Source organism: Calonectris borealis, chromosome 3 (genome assembly GCF_964195595.1).
Source record: "Calonectris borealis chromosome 3, bCalBor7.hap1.2, whole genome shotgun sequence".
NCBI lineage: Eukaryota > Metazoa > Chordata > Aves > Procellariiformes > Procellariidae > Calonectris > Calonectris borealis.
In genome coordinates this window covers 27,773,879-27,786,591 of record NC_134314.1, presented here as the reverse complement: position 1 = coordinate 27,786,591, position 12,713 = coordinate 27,773,879, and the positions used below count along the sequence as shown (strand labels likewise).

Here is a 12,713-nt window from a genome sequence, read left to right as displayed (position 1 = left end):
GAATTTTATCAGGGAAAAAAAAAAGAAGAGCTATATACGCAGAGATGCATAGCTGAACCAGCACCATATAAGCACCATAACGTTTCAGAAGCGTGTGTGCATGTGTGTGTGTGTATACAGAAACATTTACAAATATGCATTTATGTAAACACACATACATATATTGCAAGTGATAGGATGAGAGGAAATGGACTCAAGTTGCACCAGGGGAGGTTTAGATTGGGTATTAGGAAAAATTTCTTCACTGAAAGAGCGGTCAGGCCTTGGAACAGGCTGCCCAGGGAAGTGGTTGAGTCACCATCCCTGGAGGTGTTTAAAAGACGTGTAGATGAGGCGCTTAGGGACATAGTTTAGTGGTGGACTTGGCAGTGTTAGGTTTACGGTTGGACTCAATGATCTTAAGGGTCTTTTCCAACCGAAACAATTCTATGATTCTATTATTATGTATGTACAAGTATACATATGCCAGCATAATGCATATATTTGCTTTTCAGTAATGAATCAATTATAGAGATAATTGTGGAGAATTTGTGTCATTCCAATGATTCACTAAAAGCCCACTAGCTGTGTCCAAACAGGTACTAAAATTTGCAGTTATTTTCTTATGCACCTTTCCTCTATCCTCTCAAATTATTATCAAGGGGTTTATAACCAGATGAAATCTCTCCAAATGTAATAACAACTGGCAAAGATTGGAAGGGTATATTTCAGCTGCCAAAATAAAAATGGGTAGGGTTCCTAGTTATTAATATGAGTAGGCTTTAGTGTCAATACATTTGGACATCAGTAAATTTAAGCACACAGTATGGAACTTGGTAATACAAATTATGTATCAACACTTTCACCATAAGTCCATTCAGTCCCATTTATTTGTTCAGAAGTTACTTTTAATCTACTTAAAATCTGCAAGAGAACATAGCGTTCTAAGTCACTACTTCCTTGCTAATAATTAAAATAAATTACTCAAAATCCTTGGTATTTGTGGCATGATTGTTCTTGTCTTTACAAAGATGAATCATTAATTCAAAGATTGTAAAGCTTATATTCAAAGACATGCTTGAAAGACACAATCAGTAATTTTAAGAGCTATTGCACAAAGTACGGTAAGGATAGCTTGTAAATCTATCTTACCTTTAGTCATCTGAACAGACTCCATTTTAAAAAAAAGAACCTTTAGAAAAAGTGTAAGGCATAGAAAGTATTTACTGTTTGCTGTGTTTTTTCTATCATGTACATCTGGAAGGCTTATTGTATCTTGCAATAGCATCACTATATTTAACTGAAGTTCTGGTAAACAGCATGATTTCTTAATTGAAACTATTATCAAATAATACATTTAGAGCACTGCATTCATTTGCTCTTCATGACTGATTATGGCACACCTGTTGCACTTAGAAAGATGCCTGATGTCTGCAGCCAAGTCACAGTTGATAATAGATATGCAGTGGTTTTAATTTCACTTAGTGCAGCCTCCTATATATAGTGCTATCATCTATGCTAGGAAAAGAGACATCTGTAATTTCGCATCATTGATAGCACTAAGCCTTTAGCAGTATTTGTCTTTTTGCCACTAAAAAAAAAAGGATCACCCTAACCTTGTCAGCATGCAAGGTATATAGGGAGAAGAACTATTGTGAAGAAGAAATAGGCCAGCTAATACAATTGAGGGGGGGGAGGAACCCCAACAAAACAGGTTGGTTTCCAGTCATTCAACTTCTGCTCTGAATCCTAAGGAGCATTTTCAAGCTAAGGGCAGGTTAAGAACAGTAGCTTTGCATTAACTTAACTAATGGACAGTTTGAGAGAATAGGTAGATTGTAAAGAAAGTACAGAAGAGAAGGTTAAGAAGGAATATGCTGATAAGGGCATTGGGTGCTACAGGTCCGATAACTATTCAGCAATACAGAGCATCTTAGAGCTATGTTAGACTGAACTTAATTTTAAAACTAACCCAGCAAAGCCTTTTTTCTGGTGAAGAGTCCCCTCAAATTGTAAAGGTTAAATTTTACCTTCAATTAAAAGCAAAAATAATAATTTAAGTATAAACAGCAAGATAAACAGCAACTCTGGTTTAACCTAATCTGATTAGAAGTGAGAATAATTGCTATTATGATGTACGGATGATAAGAAAATGCCTTAAAGTGGATTTGGTTTTTCTTATATTTTAGTTATTCCAAGAGATGTTTTGTCGGTATGAGATTTGATTTTTACTTTTAACATATATATATGTAGAAATCTAAAGTCTGCTTCTGATTTCTCTGATGGATCAATTTGAACTGCATGAAAAATGCCTCTGATGTGGCAGATACTATGCCCTGGCTGGGACAGCCTCAGATTTGGACGGTATCAGACATAATGTTGAGAGAGAAATGATTCATGCCCATATCTTGATGGAAATGTCAGCCATTGTTAGAGCCATTTGAGAGGATAGGAGAGGGAATATCTTGCATCATGTCTTCAACAGGATGAGTTTATTGTCCTTTACAGAATGACAGGGCAGGGAGTGGCAGAGGACTACAGCTATAGATAAATCCCAGACAAAGCAGAAGACAGCAGAGAGAACCATAGACTGATGCATGACAGATTACAGTTCACACCCAGAAAATTATTCTCAAGCTGACACCACTTCGAATTGTTGGAGGGGGAAAAACATTCCTGAAAAAATTCACATCATTTTTGCCACTTCAATTCAAATGTTCTTTGTGTGCTTGCTTGCTTGGGGTTTTTCGTTTAGTATTTCTCTTTCCTTTCCTGTATTTTTAATTTGAAGCTTGAAAAACCAGATGTTCACATTAGAAATCATGCCAATTATTTGTCAATAATTCACATCAAATGTTACTGATAACAGCCAGCTTCATATCAGGCAATTCCAGTCTCACAGTTCTGATAGCTGGACTTTCTGGTCTCACTTTTGTTCAGATTGGACCTGCTATGAACCTGAGACTTTGCAGAATGAAAAATAAAAATAAAAAATTGTACAGACTACTAACAAAATGAGAAGGTCAATCCTAACTTTTGACTGTTACAGGAGATTTTAGCAGTATAAATAAGGTCACCCAAGGTATTTTGGTAAGCACTTCAGATGGGAGAGACCTTTCTTCTGCCTATAATCAATCTTTCTGTTGCCTTTTTCTCTCTTTCTCTCCCTTTAAGCCCTTCAGAGACATGACAAGAAGGGGTTTACATTCAGCCTGACTGCCATCATTTTTTAATGCATCTCAGTGCCTATCCAAGGTGGCTGTAAGCCAGCAGTGTCACTGAACCTGGTAACAGTGCTGGATGTAAAAATCCAAGTCTTAAGTGACAACATGGAGCATATAGAGAAGAAGGTTGTACGTAGGAATCTGCACATAGTCACAATAGCAAGCAAATAGAGCTAGTGTTAAGTGACTTACCTGGCGACACCACAGCTTTCGAAATATTTGCAAATAGGCCAACACCATAAGACACAGTGGTGCCATGTATGTCACCAGAAAAAAGCATGTGTGATACATTTTGGGGTAAACCTCAGCTGGAAAGAGAATTCAAATAGGAAAAGTGCATTTAAATATGCATACATTTCAAAATCACTTTAAACAAAATTATCCATATAGATATGCATGTGTTTTTCAAACATAATAGGTTACAATGGAAGATGTATCAAATAATAGTCAGGATTCTATATACATTCTGTTTCTATTATAAACATGCTTTTATCTCAAGCATCTCTTATATCACATTATTGCTTTCATATCACATTATTACTTTAATAAGTCTTAAGAAGTTTTGCTTTTTATTAAATCAGTGAAAGATAGAAAATTTCATTATCTAACAATAGCTAACTAATTATCCAACCTACCTCATTTTTTGATGTATTGAACAGGTTGTGTAACTGTCTTTAGTTTTAATTCTGCAAAGGCTACTATGTATCCCTGAATAAATTGCACAGTGTCTCACCTATACGCAGAGAATGTAGACTACAGCACAAAGGATGCTGATGGGAGGAGAGACAGACATTTCTTAAATTACTTTTTGGTGGCAGAACAAACGTGATTAAGACTCAGTGATTTATTATTACAATTACATTTAAAAAAATAGAATTAATTCAGTCACATGCTCTAAACTTAGGAAATTTCCAAGATTATTTTTGACTCGGCTTTAACAATCATGAGTTTGCTACCATTGTGTTCTAGTATCCTATGTACCTCTTTTCAAAAGACAATTTAAGAATGTTATTTGCTTAGAGGCAAACATCTTACAAGTGTTGTGAGTGTATTGTGTTTTAAGAATGTTGTATCATAAGCTTCATCATTAGATTGTAGCAGAATGTGCAGTGGGTGCCTGGGAAACTTGCTTTCGCTTTTGTAACATCAAATGTAGTTTAGTATTACCAAATGTTGATATTAATTACAACTTAACATTTATGGATGGCCTCAGAAAAAGAATGAACATTATGGAGAGTGACAATATGTAGCAGAAGAGAAACTGTGCACTCCATGAGCAGTTAGATTGCATGGTAATCCTAAGCATTGCATTTTGGCTAGAGTAAAGAAGGAACGTTTAAGTAAATTTCCAGAATTTCCGAATGTTTCAGGATGATAAGATCTGCAACTGAAATTCTGTATTGATTGTAGTTTTAATTAAAAAAAAAAGAAAGAAAAAAAGAGTTGCATGAGATCAAAACGTTGGAGAGTCAAACTTATTTTCTGCCTCTTGAAGTGACTGACTATCAAACAAGAGGTCCCTCTGCATGCCAGGAGAATCCCTGAGAGTTTGATTAGACAAGGAGATACAAAGATTTGGCCCATAACTCTCATAGCAGGGAGGAGTACACCATCATATTAACTCCAGGCTCATCCTCAAACCCAGACTCAAGTAATGCCACGCTCAGTGTTGGGCCTGAAAGTGCCAGTTGGTTCACCAGTCAGAAAAACTTCAGTATCAGGGAAATAGAAACTTGCTATAGCAAATTCCCATGTTCATTGCTAGCAAAGGTAATAGAGACGTTGCCACTGACATTTGACAGCTTTGATGGATCAGGGTTCAAAAAATTCAGCTGAGCATCATTTGGCTCTTTGCTTGCTCTAAGATCCTGTAGCAAATCAACTTACCAACTCTTAACTCGCAGCTGCAGCTACTAGCTCTTGTTAACGTCCCTGGGGGAGGCAGACCATTTGGGGCAGGTTTTTTATAATTGGTGATAACCTGGGTTTGTGTATTGACTGATGATCTCAAATTTGTTTTTGCATTCCAGAAAATGCAGCCTTACAGCAGTCCTGTCAGCCAGGGAAATACTGACATGCATGCTTCACAGGTGGAGAGATTAAGGAGAAACTGGAGTAACGTGACTTACTGGGATCACGGGAGGTCAGAGCTGAAAGTACATTCTTTCTGCTCAGAAGGAGGTGCCACCTGCCTCATCAGTGCTCTGCAGGCAGCCAGGCCCCTTTCAGGTAGAAGGACGGTACATATTTAAACGGCCATCTGGAGTTTATGGCTTCCAATTTAGCATTCCAAGTAAAGTGAAACATTAAATGAGCCTAGCTATCTACAAAGAACTGACGGACCAGGTTGGAGGAAGATCCTAACACTTGCCTTTGAAGTTTAGCCACCTGGAAAGTGCCAGCTGCTAAACATCAAAGGAAACCTGTCCCTCCTCCACCCAGGGCAAAGCCCTTTGTAGAACTTTTCCCTAAGCAGCATGACTCTGTTTAGCTTCTCAAGCCAAAGAAAAGCTTTAAAGCTGTTTGACAATCAGCAGCAAGAAGGAGAAAGGGCTGGTTTGGGATACCGTCCATTTATCAAGCGAGTGAGTTCCAGGCTCCTTGAATGAGAACATCAATCAGTCTATGGTCCTGGTGATATATCAGCTGCTTGACTGGGACTGCTGAACCTCTTACTGCCAAGCAGAAGAGGAGAAAAGTGTCTTTGCCTTCATGGTTACTTAGTGGGCTTCAGGACAGGGGGAGATCGTTCTTAACTGGAGTAACAGTCTCTTTAAGAATAAATTAATGATTCTCGCATCACTGCCCCCTATTTTACTGAAAAGAGGGAAGGGGAGAAAAAGGAAACAAGTGGTCACAGGGATTGGAATGGGGTGAGATCGGCGCTCCTACTCAGCACCAGTCATACAGTATGATTACTCCACCTGATAAAGGATCAGTATGTTAAAACAAGCCTTCTTCTGTCTGCTGCAGGGGTTATTAAACAAATTTTAAACTTTTCTATAGCTTCATTCTCAGCACTGTGTTCCAGTCCCAGACCGTGGTTCAATGAAGCAAGGAGGTAGAAGACTGAAACTACAGCTTCTGGATTTTTGTCAGAATTTTACTATATTTGTGTAAATACGTATATACATACATGTATACATATACATATGCATACAAACTGAAAACCACCCAGACTCAAAAGGTCTTGCTATGTCTAGCAAATGAAATATTCCCTTAAGCCATAGGTGCATAATGAAATTGGTACTCTTGACAGCTTCCCTAACAATAGGGAAAAACAAGAAGACTATCAAGTTTGTTGAGCATCAGTAGAGAGTTCCCAAGTTCCCTAGTCTCAGGAAGACACCTATGAGGTTTTGAAGTTACCAATATGAAGAAGCTAAATGCAGCTAAAAGAGTATACTTTTAGAATAATGCATAATAAATAGAGATGTTAGGAAGTGGGTGCCCATAGTAGAGAAAATTTGACTACACAACACAGTCCTTTCCAAACTATGTTCCTGTGTCAGAGTACTTACAGTTAGCTAATACTAAAATTACATTTTGAACCTGATATATTATGCTTGAGTTATTAATTCATGATAACACCAAGCATAATTTTACTATTAGCAATATTCTGACTTCTTTCTGCATTAAAATGTCCCACAAGTTTTTCCTTAAATTCTGAACACTTTGATAAACAGGATGTATAAACCTTCATGTAATAATGCAATTTCCAGCTATTTGTTTTCCAGAATTAAGACAATATGTTTTTGTACTATTTTATGAGTTGTCTAAGAGGAAATGGAACACAAAATCTTCCCTTTGTTTCCATTCGACCATGTAGTTTTGGGAAAGGATTATCTCCATATCCTTTTTATCATTTGCAAAGGGGTTGGCTAATGCACTTTGGCTAACACTCTTTTCGCGAACAGCTTTAAGAGAATGTATTTAGCTGACTTGGACACATGGTGAACTCATTTTAATATACATTTCTTTTATTTTGGCACTTTATCATCAAATTCAGCACATAGCAATTACAGACTACTATAGAACTGTGGCCAACACTGGCTCCTTAAGTGAGCTTGCATAGGTCACATGTTGGATTCTTCTGCATTCCCAAATAAAATATTGTTATTAGACAGTACTCGAAATGAAAAACCCTCAGCCTAGAATTGGCAATGAATTTTATATTCAGGAATGCCAGAAGCAATTAAAAAGAAATTGAGCCCTGTTTTAGGCTGAACTATTGCTCCATTTGCAGTCACTGGCAGCTCTCCAACAGCATGCTTGAAATCTTATTAGTCAGGGTGGCCACTATTTGTTCACCATTAAGGAGCCCAACTGTCACAGTGCTGATCAGACCTTCCTTCCAGACACTCATCAGACTTGTATGGATTTCAGCAGCTAGACCTAAGTCTAGGTAGGGTACAGTGCTGTCTCTTGCCTTGGCATCTCTGACATTTTCCTGGACGTGGCTTCCTGTTAGTCCTCCATAGCACCTCATGTTTCAGTGGCCCTGAGTTCCCAGAATCAGAATAGTCTTCCAAAACACTTTGGAAAGTGTCATTAAGCACCCTCTTTTTGCAGTCCCAACCTTGACAATTCACAGTTTAACATCCTTGGGACATACGGTGTACATGATGATCTGCAAAGATTTCATCAGACGTACCCTAATTTCAGACAGCATAAATTACATGCAGTTCTAAACAAAGCAGTGAACACCCAAATATAATCCCTTTCCTCTAAATTGACTCTCCTATAGAATTTGCTCAGGGTCTCTTGAGTGTGTTCAGTATCTACATCTCCACTTTCTCTTTGCAAATACAGTTTATTGTAGGAACGTGAATTTCTTTCTCTTTCAACCTCCTCCCTGTTAGCTTTCTTTGACCCTCGCTATTCCCATAGTTGAAAAAGGCAAAACAAAATCCAACAAAAATGCAACTATTTACTTTGAAAATATTATCTCTTTATTCCTTCTTCTGGCCTCAAGGCTCACAGTCTTTTCAAACTGCTCCCCTGTTATCCATGTTCTTTTATTCTTCTGTTTGGGGGGCCTTTGTGATTTCAAACCCTGGTTTTCAGTAGAAAAACTGCATCTTCTATGCTTTGGCCCAACTCAGTGTCCTTTCAACATTTTCAATTGGATGGAAATTATTTGTAGCTAATGACATTCTATTCTCCATAATCTGAAAGGGATGTTAAAGTATATATATATATTTTGTATCTTATCCTCATTGATCATACATGGTTAACTCTACATTTACTATGTAATTCCACAATTTGAGCAACCTACTTGTAACTGAACGCATAGAAAGGTTCTTCTCTCAAGTTACTATGATAAGCTAGTATTACAAAGTAGAGAGGATTATTTTTTATGGATAGCTGAAATGCACCAGCAGAATAACTAGCAATTATGGTGCATTATCATTAGAAGAATAATTCATTAAAAAGGCAGCAGGATAAAACTAGGATTGTTATCTTTCAGTGGAAGGAAAAGTTTCCCATTTCAGAAAACTTTAACATATTTTCAATGTAAAATTATTTTCATTTCATGCTCAATATAAATAAAAAAAAAAAAAAACAACCAGAATATTTTTGCAGTGTTTGCACTTCATTTCTGAAGCCACACACAAAAAGAACTTAATTCTATGCACAAGTATTTGTCTTTGTTATACCCCTTTCTACCTCTCCAAACATCTAAGTGAAGGCTTACAGCATAACCTGGAGATCAATAGATTTCATTTTGGACAAATACACTCCATAGGAGTAGAGTCTTGCAAATGTGGGAGTTTTTTTTTCTTTTGTATAATGGGTGCTTCAGCTCAGACATATCTGTGGTCTGCAACTACTTCAGCGCAGCACTGAACAAGAGGCACTCTTTAAAATAGTGCCAAGGCTACTACGGACTCTGCGGTTTGAAAGCAACACTTTCCTGTTGGGAACCAAAAACTGGCCAATGCAGATATGGAAATTTTGAGATTGTGTTCCCTGATGAAATGCTCTCCTGACTCCCTAATTAATTAACTACATCATTTTCATTTCCTAGGTTGATTAAAAGAATCTTTGCTGCAGATCTAACCTTGAAGTGATGAAGGCCTGGGTAATTAGTTCTGCAGCCAAAATGAGTGGACACAAACTGTACTTGGAGTGAACACTGTGAAAGAAAATAGTCACATAAATACTGCAGCATCCAGCACCAGATTGGGATACAAAATTGTTCACAGATGAAGAAAGAATACGGGAAGTAAAGAGCAGATGTGTCCTCTCCAATGAAACAACTAGTACAATACTCATAGCTTAACAGAGGCTTCCTTTAACCTACAAACCTCCAGCACATCTTTGTCTGCAATGAGTGCCAGCTAGCTAATGGCCATTTCTGCCCCCTTGCCTTGTCCCAGAGGACTAACTGGGATGAAGGAGATAAAGAACAGGGAATGTGATAGCCAATGTCTTCTCATTAATCCCCTGATGGCCCTGGGGAGGCCGTTAGCAGAGAGGGAACTTCCAAAACAGCACATGGAAGAGCCTGCAGCAGTTCAAACTGCTTAAGCTAATTTATCACGATAATTAAATACAGGTGATCCAGTTGTATTTTATCTTAATTGCTCACAGGACTGGAATCTTCTTCTACAGAGGCAGCTCTGGGAAAGAATCTGATTGTGTTTTAGTCTGACTTGAGGCTATTAAATGGGCACCTTTTAGTTATATGTTTTGGCAAACTTGGCTTTATTTTCCTGTGTGTGAATAATGGTATTACTGATGGTCATTATATCCAGTGTCAGAGACACAGCATGTAACTCACACGCTCTATTAGCGTTGGAGTTATGCCAAGGCCCACCGGAGTTGAGTCCTAACCATTCGGGTGGGTGGCTAACACCACTTGCTGTGAACAGAGACACAATAGAAGTAGTTACTCCCTGGCAACCCTTATGGCTTCTTACAGCTGAATTCGAATACAGAACAAGTTAGATTCAAAGTCAATCTGGAAAGGCAGAATTGCATTTCTTGGATAGAATCATTTGTAACTGATTAAATTTACAAAGTTATTTAAATTATCTTGTCCATGACAAATTTCAAATTGTAGACTAACTTGCTACCCCATATTGATGACATCTCTGTAAATTCTGTAATGACATGCAATTTGCATTGAAGTCTCAGGAGATATCTATAAAGACTAGTCAAATATCAGCAATTAGCAAAAGCAATATATCAGGTAAACAGAAATTCTGTTCTTGTGTAGTAATTTCTTAAGGCTAAATATTTTAAGGCTAAATACTAAATGCTTTGTAAACCTGCAATGTCCATCTATCACAGGATTATATAAGCATAAACATTTAAGGGTGGGAACATTTCTACCCTCTGGGAAACATTGACATGGTCAAGACACAAGCCAGCCTTGTTCATTTAAACTTGGTTTCAAATGTACTTTAAGTCTTAGCAATACAAAAGAAAATAGGATTTCACAGTATTTGAAAAACGGTAGTTCTAGGAAAGCTTATATAATTAAGAACATTTTGTGATATGTTTATACAACTTGACTGCATATTAATATGTCCTGATATTTTTGTTACTTAACAGCAGTACAAATTCAGTCTTTACGGTCAATGACACACTCACCTCCCCAGTGCTCATCACACACTGTGAACAAGGTGGTTTTATTGGCTAGTCCTGGGAACACACTGCTGCACTCCATAACAATAGCCTGAGGAATCATTATGATGCAGGACACAATCCAGATAATTATAATGCTGTTTCTTGCTCGCTTGGCTGTGCTTTTAAACATCAAAGGGTGACAAATTGCATACCATCGATCCAAAGCAATGCAGCTGAGAGTTAGTACAGACACAGAGACTGAAACTGTCTAAAGAAAAGGAAATATTATGTAAACGTAAATGTAATTTTTTTCAGAGCTTTCAAAATTATTTATTGTAATTTTTTCCCAGAGTTTAAAAAAAATATTTCTATTAAATAGCAATTATTCCCAGAAAAAGACTCCTTTTAAAATCACTTCTAACAGAATTATAACAGATATCCTCATCTGCTGTAGTCCCACTAGAATCAAAAGGACAATTCACAAATTAGGGTGCTACCCAAACTGAGTAGGCGTAGCAGGGTCAGCTTCTGAAAGAGCAAATTTATGCAATTTAGAATTTGCAAAACTTTATCTGAAAAATTACTTTTAAAATTAGACAACTAATTAGATCTTTTTTCTTTGTAGAACAATTTTGTTTTTTTTGTTTTCTATGTTATATTTGGATACCAGTAACACCATTTTGCCTTTTCAGTTTTCACAGGAACAGTGGAAATTCAAGGTCTCATGAAAAAAAAGCCAACAACAATCAGCTTAAAGCAGACTAAGTCATTTTACCTTCTACTCAGTATAGTACATAACCTATCACTTTGGTTTTACTCTTTCACTCTTGTACACTAGGTGATCATTTTACTTTCTTTTCAGATTTTCTTCCACTAGAATGGAGGTTTTGAAAAAAATTTTGTGATTTTGATTGTATCGAGTAGAGGATATACCTGCTGGAGAACTGTTGCCCTTGTTGCCCCTGACAATGTGGCTCTTCAGCCATACAGGTATCTGCTGAAAACATAAATTGTGCTGGAGGCACAGAGCTGATCACCTGCATACATTCAGAGTTCTGCTTAATTCTTTCAATTTATAATGACTGAAAGGCCAAGCACTTGTCATTCTAGTATGCCCAGTCGTTCATCGAACCAGCTGTTCTTAGGAAAGGTATTTCTCAATCATTTTGGTGCAAATGATTGCATAACTAATTAAGTCCACACACACAGAGTATGTGGTGGCAACTATAACTTAAGGCAGACAATCTGATCAGCTCCCAATGAACCTGTATACTTTGACTATTTCTAAAGAATGCAAAGTAAGTCACTAAACACATATGAAAGCCCAGCCTTCCTTCAGAAGTTCAGATTTTCTGTCCTGGACACTTGTGTAGCTGTTTAGGTCCACACACACAGAGCATAAATGACTGTAATTCTATTTAAAGACATTTTTATTGCTTTATATCCCTTCTGAATTATTAAAAAAGATCTCAAAAAGTGAAGAGCATCAGACAAATGATCCAGAAAGTGTGTTGCCCAACTCTAACAATCAGATTGGCCAAGAACAATATCTAATAAGCATAAACATATTCACAAGTGGAATAGTCCTTTAATCCTCAGCATGTACCCTGAGATATCTACTTCAGTAGCAGGGATAGACTTCCATCAGATCATCGCTGTTAGGAAGATGCTGTTGTTCTTTCTCTTTTTCGTAATGTGGGTAACATGTACACAAACACAGTAAAATAATACCTGTAAGTAGGGAATCACTTTGCAGAGGGGCTGCCCAAAGAACCACGTTTCTGTGATGTCCACTACTAAAGTTGCTGGAAGACAAGTAATTGTGACCAGAATGTCAGCCAGGGAAAGATTCACTATGAAATAGTTGGTAACTGTCCGCATGTGATGATTCTTCCACACTGCAATGCAAACTGAATTTGGAAAGACAAGTTA

The 12,713-nt window shown here is 37.3% G+C and overlaps 1 protein-coding gene across 1 annotated transcript in view; it reads right to left on the bottom strand.

Annotated features, from left to right (window-relative positions):
* HCRTR2 (hypocretin receptor 2) overlaps window positions 1-12,713 on the bottom strand; it is a 34,131-nt gene that overhangs the window by 7,038 nt on the left and 14,380 nt on the right. Inside the window, exons 2-4 of the mRNA XM_075148032.1 lie at window positions 12,513-12,691; window positions 10,806-11,049; window positions 3,396-3,511 (exon numbers count right to left, since the gene is read on the bottom strand). Of these exons, the coding sequence (XP_075004133.1) occupies window positions 3,396-3,511; window positions 10,806-11,049; window positions 12,513-12,691 (539 nt within the window). The remainder of the gene's footprint in view (window positions 1-3,395; window positions 3,512-10,805; window positions 11,050-12,512; window positions 12,692-12,713) is intronic.